This window comes from Pseudophryne corroboree, chromosome 9 (assembly GCF_028390025.1).
Source record: "Pseudophryne corroboree isolate aPseCor3 chromosome 9, aPseCor3.hap2, whole genome shotgun sequence".
Taxonomy (NCBI): Eukaryota; Metazoa; Chordata; class Amphibia; order Anura; family Myobatrachidae; genus Pseudophryne; species Pseudophryne corroboree.
The window spans coordinates 385,898,308-385,918,867 of NC_086452.1; the positions used below are offsets into that span (position 1 = coordinate 385,898,308).

The following is a 20,560-nucleotide window of genomic DNA, read 5'->3' on the forward strand; positions in this document are numbered from 1 at the left end:
TCACTAGTACTGCAGCCGGACAGGTATATATATTTATTATGTAATGACTGATGACGGACCTGCTGGACACTGTCAGCTCAGCAGCACCGCAGACTGCTACAGTAAGCTACTATAGTAGTATGTATAAAGAAGAAGAAAGAAAAGAAAAAAACGGGTAGGTGGTATACAATATTATATATATATTATATACAATTATATATATATATATTATATATATTAAACTGGTGGTGATTATTAAACTGGTGGTCAGGTCACTGGTCACACTATCAGCAACTTGCAAGTAGTACTCCTAAGCAGACAATCACAATATATATTATACTGGTGGTCAGTGTGGTCACAATGGCAGTGAGATCCTACTTTAGCACTTGCAAGATACTAATTTAGACCTTACAAGATTCTGCTTTTTACCTCACGAGATCCTGCTGTAGACCTCACAGGATCCTGCTGTGGACTGCTGAGTGATTGCTTCTCCCACCTTACACTTAATTTTAGCTGACACATACTTTTAGGATTCCTCTAGGTTTGAGGCTGGTGTCGCTATGCTAGATACTTTAATGGGAACAGATTGATAACAACAGTTGTGAGTAGCAAATAATGACCCAGTCATATGCATCTTTGGTGTTTTAATACCATGGAGCCAGGTGCACAAGTGTGTTGTATCTCATACTGTTATCAATTAGCTTTGTTCAGCCTTGTCTAAGTAAGACTAATATTAACATCTGGTCACACATAGACTAATCTTCCTAATCTTAAACCTGACACACAAAGACTGATTATGCCACTGCTTCAATAAAGTATACACATATTGGATGAGATGTTGCCATTTGGGTTCTCAGGCTGAACAGACAGATTGATTCACCATCGGGACCAGTTATTAGTTGCATAGTGGCCACACAGGCTGATGCATTTTGGATTTCATTCAGAGTGTTTTTGGAGCATTATGTTTTCAGGTCACACATCTTGCAATATGATCAGCCATTTCCCTTATGTACTGTAGACTTTGTGTACTTTGCTCCATCTTCTCCTGCCACCTCCAGGCACAACCACTTTGTAACCTGAACATGAGAATTTTGGCTATAGGTGTGTAAACAACCTACATAAATCAGGAGCATAGAAGGTAGACAAAATGAATGAATGCTGCAAGAAATGATTCCACCTCCAGGCCCCACTTACGTGGAATGCTTTCAGAATTCTTATTGGTGAACTGCAGTAAAGTCTTATCTTATTTGATAATGACTTCTTCCTCATCCCCGTAGCCAGATGATTTTAATGCTCAGTATTTATTACAGAAGTACACTTACAAACATAAAAAATAAAACAGCTTATCACACATTAGTCACTATAGATTGCTCATGTGAATCTTCCTACCAAAGAGCAGTAGGCACAATGGTAAAACTTAGTTACCCGTTACCTCTACTCGCATCTGTACAAGCAAAGTCTGATAACCCAAGATGGTTGGGTGCGGCTTTATGTGGCACATATCCATTACTGCAGTGACAGGGAATTGAATGTATGATCACTGACTTGGAACAAATCTTAGCTAGCTGTGTCTCTGGCTTTTGACTGTCATTTATCCTCATGTGGTGTAAAGAATTCTATGGACTCCACCCTCCTTCCTCTAAACCCCCTATCTAACCTACCATCCTTTTCATGCTTATCTATCAATTAAGGTACGTTATTAACCACTTATCTGGCTAGTATTTTTTCACTCAGAAATTTCTCAGGTATTTTTATGATTAAATTAAGTAAAGAAAATGTATTTAAAATGTATTATCAAAATAATTTTACATGCAAAAAAGAATTAATATAATAAAATATATATATATTTAACATTTGTAAAATCGTGGGTTTTTAAACATTGTAACGACACCATCAGAGCATTGCGACCATCGCGGCTTCACATTCTTCAAGTGCCTGTTGCTCTCTGCAGCCTCCGGGGGTCCAGAGGAAAGGTGAGGGGCTGCTTCTTAACATTTCCCCCAGCAGCTGCTAATGTGTGCAGCTGCGGAGTGAGGGGGTTCTGCCGGGATTCCTGATCAGCAGTGATCGGCAGCATAGCAGGCACAGAGGGGAGGGAAGCTGGACGCAGAGGGCCCAGGATAGCAGCAGTTGCGGGAAGATTATCTTCCTGCAGCCGCACAGTGGGCTTTCTTACCGGTCACATCAGATATGACTATGTCAGGGAAAGCCCAGCCTGGTGTGGTTGCATGTGATGTGACCACTCCAGTCAAGTGGTTAAGTTTAAAAAAAAATTACCTAGCATTTCTCTGACGTCCTAGTGGATGCTGGGAACTCCGTAAGGACCATGGGGAATAGCGGGCTCCGAAGGAGGCTGGGCACTCTAGAAAGATTTATGACTACCTGGTGTGCACTGGCTCCTCCCACTATGACCCTCCTCCAAGCATCAGTTAGATTTTGTGCCCGGCCGAGGTTGGATGCACACTAGGGGCTCTCCTGAGCCTTTAGAAAGAAAGTATAGAAATTAGGTTTTTTATTTTCAGTGAGACCTGCTGGCAACAGGCTCACTGCAGCGAGGGACTAAGGGGAGAAGAAGCGAACCTGCCTGCTTGCAGCCAGCTTGGGCTTCTTAGGCTACTGGACACCATTAGCTCCAGAGGGATCGACCGCAGGCCCAGCCTTGGTGTTCGGTCCCGGAGCCGCGCCGCCGTCCCCCTTACAGAGCTAGAAGCAAGAAGAGGTCCGGAAAATCGGCGGCAGAAGACATCAGTCTTCACCAAAGTAGCGCACAGCACTGCAGCTGTGCGCCATTGCTCCTCATACACACTTCACACTCCGGTCACTGAGGGTGCAGGGCGCTGGGGGGGGGCGCCCTGAGAAGCAATAATAACACCTTGGCTGGCAAAAATACCACAATATATAGCCCCAGAGGCTATATATGTGGAAAATACCCCTGCCAGAATATAGGAAAAAGCGGGAGAATAGTCCGCGGAAAAGGGGCGGAGCTATCTCCTTCAGCACACTGGCGCCATTTTCCCTCACAGCTCCGCTGGAAGGAAGCTCCCTGGCTCTCCCCTGCAGTCTACACTACAGAAAAGGGTAAAAAAGAGAGGGGGGGCACTAAATTTAGGCGCAGTATACATTTATATAGAAAAAGCAGCTATAGGGGACATAACTCAGTTAGTCCCTGCATTATATAGCGCTCTGGTGTGTGCTGGCATACTCTCACTCTGTCCCCCCAAAGGGCTTTTGTGGGTCCTGTCCTCTGTTGGAGCATTCCCTGTGTGTGTGCGGTGTGTCGGTACGGCTGTGTCGACATGTTTGATGAGGATAATGATGTGGAGACGGAGCAGATGCCTTTAGAAGGGATGTCACCCCCTGCGGGGCAGACACCTGAGTGGATGAGCTTATGGAAAGAAATGAGTGCACGTATAGACTCCTTACATAAGAAATTTGACGACATGCCAAATGTGGGACAGCCGACTTCTCAGCTCGTGCCTGTCCAGGCGTCTCAAAGGTCATCAGGGGTCTGAAACGCCCGCTACCTCAGACCGCAGACCCAGATGTCGACACTGATACTGACACCAGTGTCGACGACGATGAGTCTAACCTGATGCCCACTAAGGCCATTCACTGCATGATTGAGGCAATGAAAGAGGTGTTACACATTTCTGATATAAATACAGGTACCACTAAAAAGGGTATTATGTTTGGGGAGAAAAAACTACCCGTAGTTTTTCCCCCATCAGATGAATTAAATGAAGTGTGTGAAGAAGCGTGGGCTTTCCCTGATAAAAAATTGGTAATTCCTAAGAAGGTACTAATGGCGTTCCCTTTCCCGCCAGAGGATGGGTCACGTTGGGAAACACCTCCTAGGGTGGACGCTCACACGTTTGTCTAAAAAGGTGGCACTACCGTCTCCGGATACGGCCGCCCTCAAGGAACCTGCTGATAGAAAGCAGGAGACGATCCTAAAGTCTGTATACACACACTCAGGCATTATACTTAGACCAGCTATTGCGTCAGCATGGATGTGCAGTGCTGCCGCCGCGTGGTCAGATAAACTGTCAGAAAATATTGACACACTAGACAGAGACACGATCCTGCTAACCATAGACCATATCAAAGACTCAGTCTTATATATGAGAGATGCACAGAGGGAAATCTGCCGGCTGGCATCTAAAGTAAGTGCATTGTCCATTTCTGCTAGGAGAGGCTTATGGACTCGCCAGTGGACAGGAGATGCAGATTCTAAAAGGCACATGGAAGTTTTGCCTTATAAGGGTGAGGAATTATTTGGGGATGGTCTCTCGGACCTAGTTTCCACAGCGACGTCTGGGAAGTCAGCATTTTTACCCCATGTCCCCTCACAGCCTAAGAAGTCCTTTCGGACCCAGAAAAACAAGCGTGGAAAAGGCGGGTCTTTTCTGTCCAGAGGCAGAGGTAGGGGAAAAAGGCTGCAACAAACAGCAGGTTCCCAGGAGCAAAAGTCCTCCCCCGCTTCTTCTTCCAAGTCCGCCGCATGACGGTGGGGCTCCACAGGCGGAGCCAGGTACGGTGGGGGGCCGCCTCAAGAATTTAAGCGGTCAGTGGGCTCGCTCACAGGTGGATCCCTGGATCCTTCAAATAGTATCTCAGGGGTACAAACTGGAATTCGAGGCGTCTCCACCCCACCGGTTCCTAAAATCTGCCTTGCCGATTGCTCCCTCAGACAGGGAGGCGGTGCTAGCGGCAATTCACAAGCTGTATTCCCAGCAGGTGATAATCAAGGTACCCCTACTTCAACAAGGCCGGGGTTACTATTCCACACTATTGTGGTGCCGAAACCGGACGGTTCGGTGAGACCCATTTTAAATTTGAAATCCTTGAACACATACATAAAAAAGTTCAAGATGGAATCGCTCAGGGCGGTTATTGCAAGCCTGGACGAGGGGGATTACATGGTATCCCTGGACATCAAGGATGCTTACTTGCATGTCCCCATTTACCATCCTCACCAGGAGTACCTCAGATTTGTGGTACAGGATTGCCATTACCAATTCCAGACGCTGCCGTTTGGACTGTCCACGGCACCGAGGGTATTTACCAAGGTTATGGCGGAAATGATGATACTCCTTCGAAAAAAGGGAGTTTTAATTATCCCGTACTTGGACGATCTCCTAATAAAGGCGAGATCCAAGGAACAGTTGTTGGTGGGAGTAGCACTATCTCAGGAAGTGCTGCACCAGCACGGCTGGATTCTGAATATCCCAAAGTCACAGCTGGTTCCGACGACACGGCTACTGTTCCTGGGTATGATTCTGGATACAGTCCAGAAAAGTGTTTCTCCCGGAGGAGAAAGCCAGGGAGTTGTCATCTCTAGTCAGAGACCTCTGGAAACCGAAACAGGTATCGGTGCATCACTGCACGCGGGTCCTGGAAAAGATGGTAGCTTCTTACGAAGCAATTCCCTTCGGCAGGTTCCATGCCAGAATCTTTCAGTGGGACCTATTGGACAAATGGTCCGGATCGCATCTTCAGATGCATCGCTTAATAACCCTGTCTCCAGGAACCAGGGTGTCTCTACTGTGGTGGCTGCAGAGTGCCCATCTTCTAGAGGGCCGCAGGTTCGGCATACAGGACTGGGTCCTGGTGACCACGGATGCCAGCCTTCGAGGCTGGGGGGCAGTCACACGGGGAAGAAACTTCCAAGGACTACGGTCGAGTCAGGAGACTTCCCTTCACATAAATATTCTGGAACTAAGGGCCATTTACAATGCCCTAAGTCAAGCAAAATCCCTGCTCCTACACCAGCCGGTGCTGATCCAGTCAGACAACATCACGGCAGTCGCCCATGTAAATCGACAGGGCGGCACAAGAAGCAGGATGGCAATGGCAGAAGCCACAAGAATTCTCCGATGGGCGGAGAATCATGTACTAGCACTGTCAGCAGTGTTCATTCCGGAAGTGGTCAACTGGGAAGCAGACTTCCTCAGCAGACACGACCTCCACCCGGGAGAGTGGGGACTTCATCCAGAAGTCTTCCAGATGCTGGTAAACCGTTGGGAAAAACCACAGGTGGACATGATGGCGTCCCGCCTCAACAAAAAGTTAAAAAGATATTGCGCCAGGTCAAGGGACCCTCAGGCGATAGCTGTGGACGCTCTAGTGACACCGTGGGTGTACCAGTCGGTTTATGTGTTCCCTCCTCTGCCTCTCATACCAAAGGTATTGAGAATAATAAGACAGCGAGGAGTAAACACAATTCTCGTGGTTCCGGATTGGCCAAGACGAGCGTGGTACCCGGAACTTCAAGAGATGATCTCAGAGGACCCGTGGCCTCTGCCGCTCAGACAGGACCTGCTACAGCAGGGGCCCTGTCTGTTCCAAGACTTACCGCGGCTGCGTTTGACGGCATGGCGGTTGAACGCCGGATCCTGAAGGAAAAGGATATTCCGGAAGAAGTCATTCCTACGCTTATTAAAGCCAGGAAAGATGTTACGGCAAATCATTATCACCGCATATGGCGGAAATATGTTGCATGGTGCGAGGCCAAAAAGGCCCCAACAGAGGAATTTCAACTAGGTCGATTTCTGCATTTCCTGCAAGCAGGAGTGAATATGGGCCTAAAACTAGGCTCCATTAAAGTACAGATCTCGGCTCTGTCGATTTTCTTTCAAAAAGAACTAGCTTCAGTACCTGAAGTTCAGACATTTGTGAAAGGAGTGCTGCATATTCAGCCCCCGTTTGTGCCTCCTGTGGCACCTTGGGATCTCAACGTGGTGTTGAGTTTCTTAAAATCACATTGGTTTGAGCCACTAAAAACCGTGGATCTAAAATATCTCACGTGGAAAGTGGTCATGTTATTGGCCTTGGCTTCAGCCAGGCGAGTGTCAGAATTGGCGGCTTTATCATGTAAAAGCCCTTATCTGATTTTCCATATGGATAGGGCAGAATTGAGGACTCGTCCCCAGTTTTTCCCTAAGGTGGTGTCAGCGTTTCACCTGAACCAGCCTATTGTGATGCCTGCGGCTACTAGGGATTTGGAGGACTCCAAGTTGCTAGACGTTGTCAGGGCCCTGAAAATATATGTTTCCAGGACGGCTGGAGTCAGAAAATCTGACTCGCTGTTTATCCTGTAGGCACCCAACAAGCTGGGTGCTCCTGCTTCTAAGCAGACTATTGCTCGCTGGATTTGTAGTACAATTCAGCTTGCACATTCTGTGGCAGGCCTGCCACAGCCAAAATCTGTAAATGCCCATTCCACAAGGAAGGGGGGCTCATCTTGGGCGGCTGCCCGAAGGGTCTCGGCTTTACAACTTTGCCGAGCAGCTACTTGGTCAGGGGCAAACACGTTTGCAAAATTCTACAAATTTGATACCCTGGCTGAGGAGGACCTGGAGTTCTCTCATTCGGTGCTGCAGAGTCATCCGCACTCTCCCGCCCGTTTGGGAGCTTTGGTATAATCCCCATGGTCCTTACGGAGTTCCCAGCATCCACTAGGACGTCAGAGAAAATAAGAATTTACTCACCGGTAATTCTATTTCTCGTAGTCCGTAGTGGATGCTGGGCGCCCATCCCAAGTGCGCATTGTCTGCAATACTTGTAAATAGTTATTGCTAACTAAAGGGTTATTGTTGAGCCATCTGTTGAGAGGCTCGGTTGTTTCATACTGTTAACTGGGTTTCATATCACGAGTTATACGGTGTGATTGGTGTGGCTGGTATGAGTCTTACCCGGGATTCAAAATCCTTCCTTATTATGTCAGCTCGTCCGGGCACAGTGTCCTAACTGAGGCTTGGAGGAGGGTCATAGTGGGAGGAGTCAGTGCACACCAGGTAGTCATAAATCTTTCTAGAGTGCCTAGCCTCCTTCGGAGCCCGCTATTCCCCATGGTCCTTACGGAGTTCCCAGCATCCACTACGGACTACGAGAAATAGAATTACCGGTGAGTAAATTCTTATTTTTTGTTGTTATTGTTAAGTTGTTCATATACAGATGTGGTGGCTCCAGTGGTGGGGCTGCAGTCCAAAATTCATATAGAGGAGCTACACCAACTGCCAGTGAGTCGCAGGCAGCATGTTTGGGGTGGCAGTTGGTGTGGCTCCCCTATTTGAATTTTGGACTGCGCTGTAGCCCCCACCTCTGGAGCCGCCACTGGTCCTCATACACCTAGCGTCTACATGCCACACGCCGGGAAATCCAGGAGCAACTGAGATGCACCAAGAAGTATAGCATTTCTTTCCTTTAGAGTTTACATCTTATTCGCAACACAGATGCAACAAAACACCTCTCACAGTGTACCAGAGACACAGGGCTGTGACTTTAACCACGCAGGAATTAGTTTTAAACGCTTACAATGTCTCAGATGAAGCACAAGGGCAGAGCTACGGACACATATTAAGGCTTAGTCGTACACAGATGTACAAACATATGAAACTGATCAGTACAATCTAACATAGTAGTTTTGTCACTCCCAGTTGGTTTACCTATGCAAATAAGATGCACATTTTGAGCGAGAAAATGGTCGGTGCTGCTGAATCACTCGGCACCTGGTGTTCTATGTGAGGCTATTTGTGCAACTTGAGCAGCAATATATAAGGACACACCTGTACTCTGCCATTATGCTCAAAAACAGCCCAACCTACTTAGGGTCTATAAGTTGTTGGTGGGACAGATGATAAATATGGTTAATTGATGACTACATCTCCCCATGTTGGTAGTCATTGTCCGGCTTCACTAAGGGTTCCGTCGGTTATAGCCGGAGTACCGAATTTGTCAAGACACACTTGTACTGTATGTGTATGGCCCCATCTGATGGAGATGACCAGCTTGTGTATGGCTGGTATTAGTTGTGTTCTATATTGCTGTTAGCATAGATATATAATTTGCCTATTACTGTGCAGCTACAGTATGATGTTATTAACTTGCATTAGTTTTTGTGTTCTCAAATACAAATGATCAGCTCATAAACATTCATTTTGAAGTCTTGACTTGCCCTATGGTGATATTAAATTACTTTAGGAAAGAAAGTCTGGAGAACAAGGACGGAGATAAAGGACAAAATAATCGGAAGAAAGAGATTGAGTCAAAGGTAAGCTCCTTGGCAATGTGTGGCCTAATTTTGTTACCCAAACAGTGATGCCCTACCACCATATTTGCTTGGTCACTTTGTACCACATGATGCACCTCTGAGGTTCTGCAAAAATCTGTTGAGATTCTTAACTGAGATTACCAGTTATAATTTATTATTTGAAAGTCCCTGGCCAAGGTCCTGAAGACCCAGATAATGTCAATGAAGGTGCATCAGAGCAAGGGCTGTGTGATCCAGCATAATGCCTGCATACAACTTAAACCAATTGTTTGCAATGGTAGTGAACCTTAAAGTGATGCGCTAAAGTGTTGTCACCACCTGAATGTATTTTACTGTGCAGTTCATTCATTTTAAATTTAAAGGGTGAAAAGTGCAATCCACATACAAAGTTAGTGATTGTTCGATATAGTTCTAGTATGAATCAGTGGAAGTTGCTTTGCAAATCTGCCACTACAATTATGGTGAAATAAAGTGTTTTTGTGTAAGTATATTATGTATTAGAGATAACTATAATTATATCATGCATTCCAGATAGCTATAATGATATCATGCACTCCAGATAACTATAATGATATCATGCATTCCAGATAACTATAATTTCATGCACAGTAATAAAAATGCATTGAGTAAATATTTTAAGAAGTGTTATATTTTAGAATGTATTATTATTATTATTATGATTATTATTATTAGTATTATTATTATTGTTATTATATTTGATCACTATCACAGTTCATTTATACACGTAATTAGACTTTATGGTTTTCTTGGTTCCATAGTTTTAAGGAACCTTTCTATTAGAATCGGATTATATGTGTACTATACATGATGGATTGTATAGTTTCGAACAGTTCCTGTTATTTTTTTTTTAGATTTTAAATATATTTGCATGTATGTTTTTCCTACCAGGTGGCAGTTGATGAAGAAAATGAAGACGAAAAGGAACGTACAGAGCTAGGTATTACATAGCCTCTCTGCTTCATATTCTGTGTATCTGTTAAAAATAATAGATCAAGGGGGAGCTGTAGATGTAGCATATCTAGACTTTAGTAAGGCATTTGACACTGTCCCACATCGCAGACTGCTAAATAAACTTGAAAGCGTGGGGGTGGATTATAAAACGGTTAAATGGATAAGAGCCTGGTTGCAGGATAGGAAACAGACAATTGTAGTGAATGGAGTTCAATCTAGGGAGGGAAATGTTACCAGTGGAGTACCCCAGGGATCTGTACTTGGTCCAGTTCTCTTTAATATCTTTGTTGGTGACATTGCAGATGGTATTGAAGGGAAGGTATGCCTTTTTGCAGATGATACAAAGATATGCAACAGGGTAGACACACCGGGAGGTGTAAAACAAATGATTGATGACCTAGGTAGGCTTGAGAAATGGTCAAGAACGTGGCAACTACAGTTTAATGCTAAAAAATGCAAAATCATGCACTTGGGTTTCAAAAACCCAATGGCTAAATATAGTATCAAGGGTACTATAATGGAAACTACTGAGGAGGAAAGGGATTTAGGAGTCACTATTTCAAGTGACTTGAAGGCAGGAAAGCAATGCAACAAAGCAATGAGGAAGGCAAGTCAGATGCTTGGTTGCATAGGGAGAGGAATCAGTAGCAGGAAAAGAGAAGTGATAATGCCACTGTATAGGTCATTGGTGCGTCCCCATCTGGAATACTGTGTCCAGTTCTGGAGACCATATCTCCAGAAAGATATAAATACATTAGAGAGTGTACAAAGAAGGGCAACTAAAATGGTGCATGGCCTACATCACAAAACTTACCCGGAAAGGCTGAAAGATCTTAACATGTATAGTTTGGAGGAGGGAAGGGAAAGGGGGCACATGATAGAAACTTTCAAATATATCAAGGGTCTTAAAGTTCAGGAGGGAAACATTCCTCAAAGGAAGAGAAGTATTAGAACTCGAGGACATACACTGAGACTGGAGGGGGGGAAGTTCAGGGGAAATTTAAAGAAAAATTACTTCACAGAAAGGGTAGTGGATAAGTGGAATAGCGTCCGATCAGAGGGGGTAGAGGCTAAGACTGTAGAGCAATTTAAACATGCTTGGGATAGGCATATGAATATCCTTACAAAGAATTAAGGTTCGAAAAGGGTTGAGATTACCTAAAGGATAAAAAAAAAAAGGGGCAGACTAGATGGGCCAAGTGGTTCTTATCTGCCGTCAAATTCCATGTTTCTATGTTTCTGCAGTAATAATTCAGAGAGCCCAACAAAGAGCTAGGCTTCATAGCGCTATTTGTGGGCAGCGCAGTAATAATGTCTACATCCAGTCGATAACCTGCTTACTAGCCTCATATGAGCAATACATGCGCAAGTTCTCCCTCATGCTAAATGTTAAAGGAAGAGAACAGCGATGTCACTAACATTCCCAGGAATTACCACCCTTAGGGTAAGGTGCCCGACTTCAGTCTGCTTTATGGATGTCTACACTCGATATTTTATACAAAAAGTTGGCACAAATTAATATGATGATGTATTCCCCCTCTCCCTTTTTCTCATATTTGATAATATTTGCTTTACTTTCCAAATAAATTCAGATCACCTCTCCCCAGGATCCTCCACTCTACCCTCATATTAAGCATTCGTTATCACAATCACTAGCAGAATGCGCTTCTGCTGTATAATAGGGATTGGTATGAAATACCTCCAATCGAAATCCCGACAGTAATTGACCGACGGTCAAAATCCCCACAAGGTCAAAATCCCGACATGGACAAAATACCGACATTTAAAAATCCGACATGGTCAAAATACCGACATGTAAAATGCCGACAGGTCAAAATACCGACATGTCTTTTTCATTGGTTTTTGTGTGTATGTCGACATGGACAACATATAAGTATACCGCATCCCCTCGCATGGCTCACTGCGCTCGCCATGCTTCGGGCATGATGCCTCGCTGCGCTCGGCACACTATTATATTCCCCATCCAGGTCCACTGGGATGGTAAAGTATGAACAAGTCGGTTTCAATGAAAAACGCATGTCGGCATTTTGACCTGTCGGCATTTTACATGTCGGTATTTTGACCTGGTTGGTATTTTAAATGTCGGTATTTTGTCCATGTCGGGATTTTGACCTTGTGGGGATTTTGACCGTCGGTCAATTGCTGTCGGGATTTTGTCCGTCGGGATTTTGATTGGAGGTAAATTGACTGCATCCCATATAATATAGTGTAGGCAGGCCCGTCTTTTCGTATGGGCTCAATTATTATTATTATTATTATTATTATCCTTTATTTATATGGCGCCACAAGGGTTCCGCAGCGCCCAATTACAGAGTACATAAACAAATAATCAAACAGGAAAACAGCAACTTACAGTTGACGACAATATAGGACAAGTACAGGGTATATAAACATAGCTACATCAGCAGATGACACTGGAATAAGTATCAGGTGGCAGAAGACTGCTGGATTTGGTGCAGCTGAAGATTATTAAAGTAAGAAAAGGGTAAGCACATGAGGGAAGAGGGCCCTGCTCGTGAGAGCTTACATTCTAAAGGGGAGGGGTAGACAGACAGGGGTGAGACAGATGGGCTCTTGCCCAAGGGCCCCAGCAGAGCCGGCCCTAACCAATATGATGCCCTAGGCAAGATTTTTACTGGTGCCCCCTAGCACTGCCGCTAGTTCTGCAGGACGTGCCTGGCATGAGTCAGCTGGCAGCTCTGCTAACGTTGGGGCGCCTTTTGTTTATGAAAATGCATCTTATTTGCATTACTATGTGGCTAGGATGCACAAGCAGCTTTTGCTGATTAAAATTATATGCAGCATGCCTATATTCTGTGTGCGACTGCGGCTGTATCTGCATACGAAATGCTACTTTACAGTGATTTCCACAGAATATAGGCATGCCGCATATCATTTTAATCAGCAGAAGCTGCTGGTGCCCCTAAGCATACCAAATGCCCTAGGCATTTGCCTAGTTTGCCTATGCCTAGGGTCGGCTCTGGGCGCCAGGAGTAAAAGGGCCCTAGGCTGATGTCTAACATTATTCTAAACATTTGGGGATTTGAGGTTCAATTTTGCGTTCAATTTCAAATCGATTTGCAAATAGAATTTTAGTAAATGAGGGGATTCTATGAGGGCTATAGGAAAACATCAATATTTTTCAGAAATTCGATTTCTATTAGGATGTGAGTTGAATTTGGCCTTAGAATCAATTTGACATTTGATTTGGTCTTTAGTAAATATCTTCAATCTAAATCGAATACCGAATCCCTTGAAACTCCAAAATTGAATTTTAGTAAATATACCCCCTGGAGCTGCAACAGCTGAACCAACCTGGGTCCACACCCATAAATGTTAATTAATTTAGACTACTCAAGACCTACACTATATCCTGCAGCAGATGCGCATTCTATCAATGGGTCCGGTATGATATACCGGCAGATGGGATGCCGGCAGTCAGTATACCGACAGGTTCTATTCCCACTCGGTTGGTGGCGTGGATCCACCAACCGAGTGGGAATTTGGTGGATGGTTTCGGTATGCTGACCATCGACAAAATACCGGCTTTCAGCATTCCGGGGTCGATCTCCTGAATGCCGGGATCCCGACCACCGGCATTTTGACTGCATCCCCTATCAACATTTATTTCTCTAACGTCCTAGTGGATGCTGGGGACTCCGTCAGGACCATGGGGAATAGCGGCTCCGCAGGAGACAGGGCACATCTAAAGAAAGCTTTTAGGATCACATGGTGTGTACTGGCTCCTCCCCCCATGACCCTCCTCCAAGCCTCAGTTAGGTTTTTGTGCCCGTCCGAGCAGGGTGCAATCTAGGTGGCTCTCCTAAAGAGCTGCTTAGAAAAAGTTTTTTTAGGTTTTAAATCTCAGTGAGTCCTGCTGGCAACAGGCTCACTGCATCGAGGGACTTAGGGGAGAGATTTTCAACTCACCTGCGTGCAGGATGGATTGGAGTCTTAGGCTACTGGACATAGCTTCAGAGGGAGTCGGAACACAGGTCATCCTGGGGTTCGTCCCGGAGCCGCGCCGCCGACCCCCCTTACAGATGCTGAAGATCGGAGGTCCGGAAACAGGCGGCAGAAGACTCTTCAGTCTTCATGAAGGTAGCGCACAGCACGGCAGCTGTGCGCCATTGTTGCTACACACTTCTCACTGACCAGTCACGGAGGGTGCAGGGCGCTGCTGGGGGCGCCCTGGGCAGCAATATTAAATACCTTTAGTGGCAAAGAATACATCACATATAGCCATTAAGGCTATATGTATGTATTTAACCCAGGCCAGATTTCTCAAAACCCGGGAGAAAAGCCAGCCGGAAAAGGGGCGGAGCTTATTCTCCTCAGCACTCAGCGCCATTTTCCTGCTCAGCTCCGCTGTGAGGAAGGCTCCCAGGACTCTCCCCTGCACTGCACTACAGGAACAGGGTAACAAAGAGAAGGGGGGCATAAATTGGCGATATTTATATATTAAAAGCGCTTATAACAAAAACAACACCTTTTAGGGTTGTTTATATACATTTATAGCGTTTTTGGTGTGTGCTGGCAAACTCTCCCTCTGTCTCCCCAAAGGGCTAAGGGGGTCCTGTCTTCGATTAGAGCATTCCCTGTGTGGCTGCTGTGTGTCGGTACGTGTGTGTCGACATGTATGAGGACGATGTTGGTGTGGAGGCAGAGCAATTGCCGGTAATGGTGATGTCACCCCCTAGGGAGTCGACACCGGAATGGATGGCTTTAGTTATGGAATTACGTGATAATGTTTGTACATTACAAAAGTCAGTAGACGAAATGAGACGGCCGGAAAACCAGTCAGTACCGGCTCAGGCGTCTCAGACACCGTCAGGGGCTGTAAAACGTCCCTTACCTCAGTCAGTCGACACGGGTACCGACACAGATGAATCTAGTGTCGACGGTGAAGAAACAAACGTATTTTCCAACAGGGCCACACGTTATATGATCACGGCAATGAAGGAGGCTTTGCAGATCTCTGATACTGCTGGTACCTCAAAAAGGGGTATTATGTGGGGGGTGAAAAAACTACCTGTAGCTTTTCCAGAATCAGAGGAATTGAATGACGTGTGTGATGAAGCGTGGGTTAACCCAGATAGAAAACTGCTAATTTCTAAGAAGTTATTGGCATTATACCCTTTCCCACCAGAGGTTAGGACGCGCTGGGAAACACCCCCTAGGGTGGATAAGGCGCTCACACGTTTATCAAAGCAAGTGGCGTTGCCGTCTCCTGATATGGCCGCCCTCAAGGATCCAGCGGATAGGAGGCTGGAAACTAACCTGAAAAGTATATACACTCATACTGGTGTTATACTGCGACCGGCAATAGCCTCAGCCTGGATGTGCAGTGCTGGGGTAGTGTGGTTGGATTCCCTGACTGAAAATATTGATACCCTGGATAGGGACAGTATTTTATTGACTCTAGAGCAATTAAAGGATGCGTTTCTTTATATGCGAGATGCTCAGAGGGATATTTGTACTCTAGCATCAAGAGTAAGTGCGATGTCCATATCTGCCAGAAGAAGTTTATGGACGCGACAGTGGTCAGGTGATGCGGATTCCAAAAGGCATATGGAAGTGTTGCCATATAAAGGAGAGGAATTATTTGGGGTCGGTCTATCGGATCTGGTGGCCACGGCAACTGCCGGCAAATCCACTTTTTTACCTCAGACCCCCTCCCAACAGAAAAAGACACCGTCTTTTCAGCCGCAGTCCTTTCGCTCCTATAAAAACAAGCGAGCAAAAGGACAGTCTTATCTGCCGCGAGGCAGAGGAAAGGGTAAGAGAGGGCAGCAAGCAGCCCCTGCCCAGGACCAGAAGCCCGCCCCGGGTTCTACAAAGCCATCAGCATGACGCTGGGGCTTTACAAGCGGACTCAGGAGCGGTGGGGGGTCGACTAAAGATTTTCAGCAATCAGTGGGCTCGCTCACAGGTGGACCCGTGGATCCTGCAGATAGTATCTCAGGGTTACATGTTGGAGTTCGAAAGGTCTCCCCCTCGCCGGTTCCTAAAGTCTGCTTTACCAACGTCTCCCTCAGAAAGGACGACGGTATTGGAAGCCATTCACAAGCTGTATTCTCAGCAGGTGATAGTCAAGGTACCCCTCCTACAACAGGGAAAGGGGTATTATTCCACACTATTTGTGGTACCGAAGCCGGACGGTTCGGTAAGACCTATTCTAAATCTGAAATCCTTGAACCTGTACATACAGAAATTCAAGTTCAAGATGGAGTCACTCAGAGCAGTGATAGCGAATCTGGAAGAAGGGGACTTCATGGTGTCCCTGGACATAAAAGATGCTTATCTGCATGTCCCAATTTACCCCTCACACCAAGGGTATCTCAGGTTCGTGATACAAGACTGTCATTATCAGTTTCAAACGCTGCCGCTTGGTTTGTCCACGGCCCCTCGGGTCTTTACCAAGGTAATGACCGAAATGATGGTTCTTCTACGAAGAAAAGGCGTATTAATTATCCCTTACTTGGACGATCTCCTGATAAGGGCAAAGTCCAGAGAACAGCTGGAAGTCGGTGTAGCACTAACCCAAGTAGTGCTTCAGCAACACGGGTGGATTCTGAATCTTCCAAAATCTCAATTGACCCCGACAACACGTCTGCTGTTCCTGGGAATGATTCTGGACACGGTTCAGAAAAAGGTGTTTCTCCCGGAGGAGAAAGCAAGGGAGTTATCCGAACTGGTCAGGAACCTCCTAAAACCAGGAACTGTGTCAGTACATCAATGCACAAGAGTCCTGGGAAAGATGGTGGCTTCTTACGAAGCAATTCCATTCGGCAGATTCCATGCACGAACATTTCAGTGGGATCTGCTGGACAAATGGTCCGGATCGCATCTGCACATGCATCAGCGGATAACACTGCCACCAAGAACAAGGTTGTCTCTCCTGTGGTGGTTGCAGAGTGCCCATCTGTTAGAGGGCCGCAGGTTCGGCATACAGGACTGGGTCCTGGTGACTACGGATGCCAGCCTACGGGGCTGGGGAGCAGTCACACAGGGAAGAAACTTCCAGGGTGTATGGTCAGACCTGGAGACGTCTCTTCACATAAATATACTGGAGCTAAGAGCGATATACAATGCTCTAAGCTTGGCAAAACCGCTGCTTCAGGGTCAGCCGGTGTTGATCCAGTCGGACAACATCACGGCAGTCGCCCACGTAAACAGACAAGGCGGCACGAGAAGCAGAAGAGCAATGACAGAAGCTGCAAGGATTCTTCGCTGGGCGGAAAATCATGTCATAGCACTGTCAGCAGTGTTCATCCCGGGAGTGGACAACTGGGAAGCAGACTTCCTCAGCAGACACGACCTTCACCCGGGAGAGTGGGGACTTCATCCGGAAGTTTTCCACATGATTGTGAACCGTTGGGAAAAACCAAAGGTGGATATGATGGCGTCTCGCCTCAACAAAAAACTGGACAGATATTGCGCCAGGTCAAGAGACCCTCAGGCAATAGCTGTGGACGCTCTGGTAACACCATGGGTGTACCAGTCAGTATATGTGTTTCCTCCTCTGCCTCTCATACCAAAGGTACTGAGAATTATTCGGAAAAGGGGAGTAAGAACAATACTAGTGGCTCCGGATTGGCCAAGAAGAACTTGGTATCCGGAACTTCAAGAGATGCTCACGGAGGATCCGTGGCCTCTACCTCTAAGAAGGGATCTGCTTCAGCAGGGACCTTGTATGTTCCAAGACTTACCGCGACTGCGTTTGACGGCATGGCGGTTGAACGTCGGATTCTAAAAGAAAAGGGCATTCCAGAGGAAGTTATTCCTACCTTGATTAAGGCTAGGAAGGAAGTGACCGCACAACATTATCACCGCATTTGGAGAAAATATGTTGCGTGGTGTGAAGCCAAGAAGGCCCCAACGGAAGAATTTCAATTGGGTCGATTCTTACATTTCCTGCAGGCAGGATTGTCTATGGGCCTCAAATTGGGGTCTATTAAAGTTCAAATTTCGGCCTTATCAATCTTCTTCCAGAAGGAATTGGCTTCAGTGCCTGAAGTACAAACTTTTGTCAAGGGTGTACTACATATACAGCCCCCGATTGTGCCCCCAGTGGCACCGTGGGATCTAAACGTAGTTTTGGATTTTCTCAAATCTCATTGGTTTGAGCCTCTCAAATCTGTAGATTTGAAGTATCTTACATGGAAAGTAACCATGCTACTGGCCCTGGCTTCAGCCAGGAGAGTTTCAGAGTTGGCGGCTTTATCGTACAAAAGCCCATATCTGATTTTCCATTCGGACAGGGCAGAACTGCGGACACGTCCTCATTTTCTCCCTAAGGTGGTTTCGGCTTTTCACTTGAACCAGCCTATTGTGGTGCCTGCGGCTACTAGCGACTTGGAGGACTCCAAGTTACTGGACGTTGTCAGAGCATTAAAAATATATATTTCAAGGACAGCTGGAGTCAGAAAATCTGACTCGTTGTTTATATTGTATGCACCCAACAAGATGGGTGCTCCTGCGTCTAAGCAGACGATTGCGCGTTGGATCTGTAGCACAATCCAACTTGCACATTCTGTGGCAGGCCTGCCACAGCCTAAATATGTAAAGGCCCACTCCACAAGGAAGGTGGGCTCATCTTGGGCGGCTGCCCGAGGGGTCTCGGCATTACAACTTTGCCGAGCAGCTACGTGGTCAGGGGAGAACACGTTTGTAAAATTTTACAAATTTGATACTCTGGCTAAGGAGGACCTGGAGTTCTCTCATTCGGTGCTGCAGAGTCATCCGCACTCTCCCGCCCGTTTGGGAGCTTTGGTATAATCCCCATGGTCCTGACGGAGTCCCCAGCATCCACTAGGACGTTAGAGAAAATAAGAATTTACTTACCGATAATTCTATTTCTCATAGTCCGTAGTGGATGCTGGGCGCCCATCCCAAGTGCGGATTGTCTGCAATACTTGTACATAGTTATTGTTACAAAAATCGGGTTATTATTATTGTTGTGAGCCATCTTTTCAGAGGCTACTTCGTTTGTTATCATACTGTTAACTGGGTTCAGATCACAGGTTGTACGGTGTGATTGGTGTGGCTGGTATGAGTCTTACCCGGGATTCAAGATCCTTCCTTATTGTGTACGCTCGTCCGGGCACAGTACCTAACTGAGGCTTGGAGGAGGGTCATGGGGGGAGGAGCCAGTACACACCATGTGATCCTAAAAGCTTTCTTTAGATGTGCCCTGTCTCCTGCGGAGCCGCTATTCCCCATGGTCCTGACGGAGTCCCCAGCATCCACTACGGACTATGAGAAATAGAATTATCGGTAAGTAAATTCTTATTTTCTCAAGCATATCTTTTGAGGGAATTGCACATTGCCTACATATAGGGGGTCATTCCGACCCGATCGCTCGCTGCAGTTTATTGCAGCGGTCGGGTGGGAATTGCGCATGCGCCGTTGCCACAGTGCGCCGACGCATGCCGGATGGCCAAAGGCCGTTGTTTCCCTGCAATCACCTCTGCCTGATTGACAGGCAGAGGCGGTCGCTGGGCGGGAAAGGGCAGCACAGCGGCGTTTGGCCGCCATTATGGGGGTGCGGTCCGGCCAACGCAGGCGTGGCCAGACCGTGCGGGGGCGGGCTGCAGCGGCTGCGTGACATCACACGCAGCCGCTGCGGGCTGGGGAGCGACGAGTAGCTCCCGGCCAGCACGCTAAAGCTGCGCTGGCCGGGAGCTACTCCTAAAGTGCAAAAGCATCGCCTCTGTGCGATGCTTTTGCACTTCTGTGGGGGGGGGGGCGGCACTGACCCGCGGGGCGGGATAGCCCTGTGCTGGGTGTCCCCCCAGCATGTCTATTGTCATGATCGTAGCCTGCAAAATTTTGCAGGGCTACGATCAACTCGGAATGACCCCCATAATCAGCACCACTGCTCGCGTCTGGATAACCAAACAGTGTCAACTCTGATATAATATCTACCTCTATACTAGCAGAATGCTCTGTCTGTCATGTCCTGCTGCGAGGCAGTTATACATATTTCCTACAGTATTAATGTACGGTACTCACTGCCAAGGCTTCATTTCCTTACATTACTGGCCTCCATCTATTTGCTTAGATTGTAAGCTCTTCAGGCCTGGGAGGCTACATAGTCATTTATTTAGATGCAGTTTAACTGTGTATTTTTTTACAATTAAGCAAGTTCCTAATCGTGAGTGTAATGGCTTTTACATATGCCAATATTGATAGCCATGAGACTGGTATTTTGTTTATGTATAGGCTTTGAATGACAGTGACCTTTTTCATTGTAGATGAGGAGGATGAAGAAGAACCAGAAGTACCAGCTGGCCCTCGCCCACGGCGGATGTCCGAGCTAAACAAGGAGAAGATCACCCCAATTCCAGAAGGGAGCGCCTTTTTTATTTTCAGCAACACCAACCCGTAAATATCAGCTTCCTGTTCGTATTGGTATTTATATTAAATGTGCAGCTGTGTCTTTTACTACTTATGTTACGGTTATATTAGTGACAACTTTGGTACTAGTAAGTTAATAGTCTACATTCTCACTATGGGGTATATTCAATAAAT

General features: G+C 46.4%; 1 protein-coding gene across 17 annotated transcripts in view; it reads left to right on the top strand.

Annotated features, from left to right (window-relative positions):
* The window catches only part of CACNA1D (calcium voltage-gated channel subunit alpha1 D), a 923,074-nt gene that overhangs the window by 609,191 nt on the left and 293,323 nt on the right, over positions 1-20,560 (top strand). For all 17 annotated transcript variants that reach the window (XM_063940823.1, XM_063940810.1, XM_063940825.1 and 14 more), the window contains 3 exons: positions 8,962-9,031; positions 9,941-9,989; positions 20,284-20,413. In XM_063940823.1, the coding sequence (XP_063796893.1) occupies positions 8,962-9,031; positions 9,941-9,989; positions 20,284-20,413 (249 nt within the window). The remainder of the gene's footprint in view (positions 1-8,961; positions 9,032-9,940; positions 9,990-20,283; positions 20,414-20,560) is intronic.